Source organism: Stegastes partitus, unplaced genomic scaffold, assembly GCF_000690725.1.
Source record: "Stegastes partitus isolate 25-593 unplaced genomic scaffold, Stegastes_partitus-1.0.2 Scaffold1587, whole genome shotgun sequence".
Classification (NCBI taxonomy): Eukaryota; Metazoa; Chordata; class Actinopteri; family Pomacentridae; genus Stegastes; species Stegastes partitus.
Genome location: NW_007579318.1, coordinates 89,276 through 90,349, shown reverse-complemented (window position 1 = coordinate 90,349; position 1,074 = coordinate 89,276). Strand labels below are relative to the sequence as shown.

Genomic DNA, 1,074 nt, shown 5'->3' with positions numbered 1-1,074 from the left:
TACTACTGTAAATACTACTACTACTGTAAATACTACTATGACTACATTTTAGTACTGCATTCTATCTGAACAAAACTCTGTGTTTTCAGGCTCTGGAGACAGCTGGTTATGTGAAGAATGTTATTGTAAGTATTGAGTAGTACTACTCTCAGTCCTACCACAGTTGTTAGTACTCAGTGTGTGTGTTACAGACGAGTCATGTGATTAAAGTACAGTGACTGTTAGCCTACTGGTGGAGACCAAAACTGAGCTAAAAGACAGGAAGTACTGCATGAAGACGGTAAATGAAGTACTTTGTGTATTTGTCCTCAGGAGAGGGACATGTTACTGCGCTACCGACGTCAGGACTCAGTGAGGAGGAAACGGACCTTCAGAGCCTGCAGGGTGAGGCCAGTCAGCTGCCCCTACCTCAATACTCACAGTATTGCTCCCATTACTATGACAGATACTGGTAGTACTACGTAGGAAACGCATCACAGACAACCTGCCAACCTTTAACACTGTACAAATACTTCCACTGCTATAATTATTATTAAACTACTACTACTGCAATTACTTCTTTGGTACTGTTACTAGTACTACAGTAGCAGAGTATTACTCACCTATGTACTCACTTACAGCCCTGCACACTCAGTTGCAAATCTGTGTACTTAGATACAGTCCTGAGTACTCCGTTACCTCAGTATTCAGTTACCTCAATACTCCACTACCTCTGTACTCCATTACCTCAGCACTCAGTTACCTCAGTACTCAGCTACCTCAGTACTCAGTTACCTCAGTACTCAGTTACCTCAGTACTCAGTTACCCGTACTGTGTGCAGGTCATTGAGACGTTCTACGGCTACGATGAAGAGGCGTCTGTGGACTCTGATGGATCATCTTTGTCGTTTCACACCGACAGGACTCCGGATACAGAACCAGAGGAGGTACACAACACAGACACACACACACACACACACACACACACACACACACACACACACACACACTGGTTTCTCACTGGTTTTGTGTCTTTCAGGTGTGTGTGCGTGAGGAGGCGGAGCTTCGGTATCGTCAGCTGACTCAGGAGTATCA

At 44.5% G+C, this 1,074-nt stretch overlaps 1 protein-coding gene across 1 annotated transcript in view; it reads left to right on the top strand.

Moving 5' to 3' along the window:
* Positions 1-1,074, top strand: part of jakmip3 (Janus kinase and microtubule interacting protein 3) — a 20,827-nt gene that overhangs the window by 4,221 nt on the left and 15,532 nt on the right. Inside the window, exons 5-8 of the mRNA XM_008300775.1 lie at positions 90-125; positions 313-384; positions 822-926; positions 1,019-1,068. Coding sequence (XP_008298997.1) covers positions 90-125; positions 313-384; positions 822-926; positions 1,019-1,068 — 263 coding nt within the window. The remainder of the gene's footprint in view (positions 1-89; positions 126-312; positions 385-821; positions 927-1,018; positions 1,069-1,074) is intronic.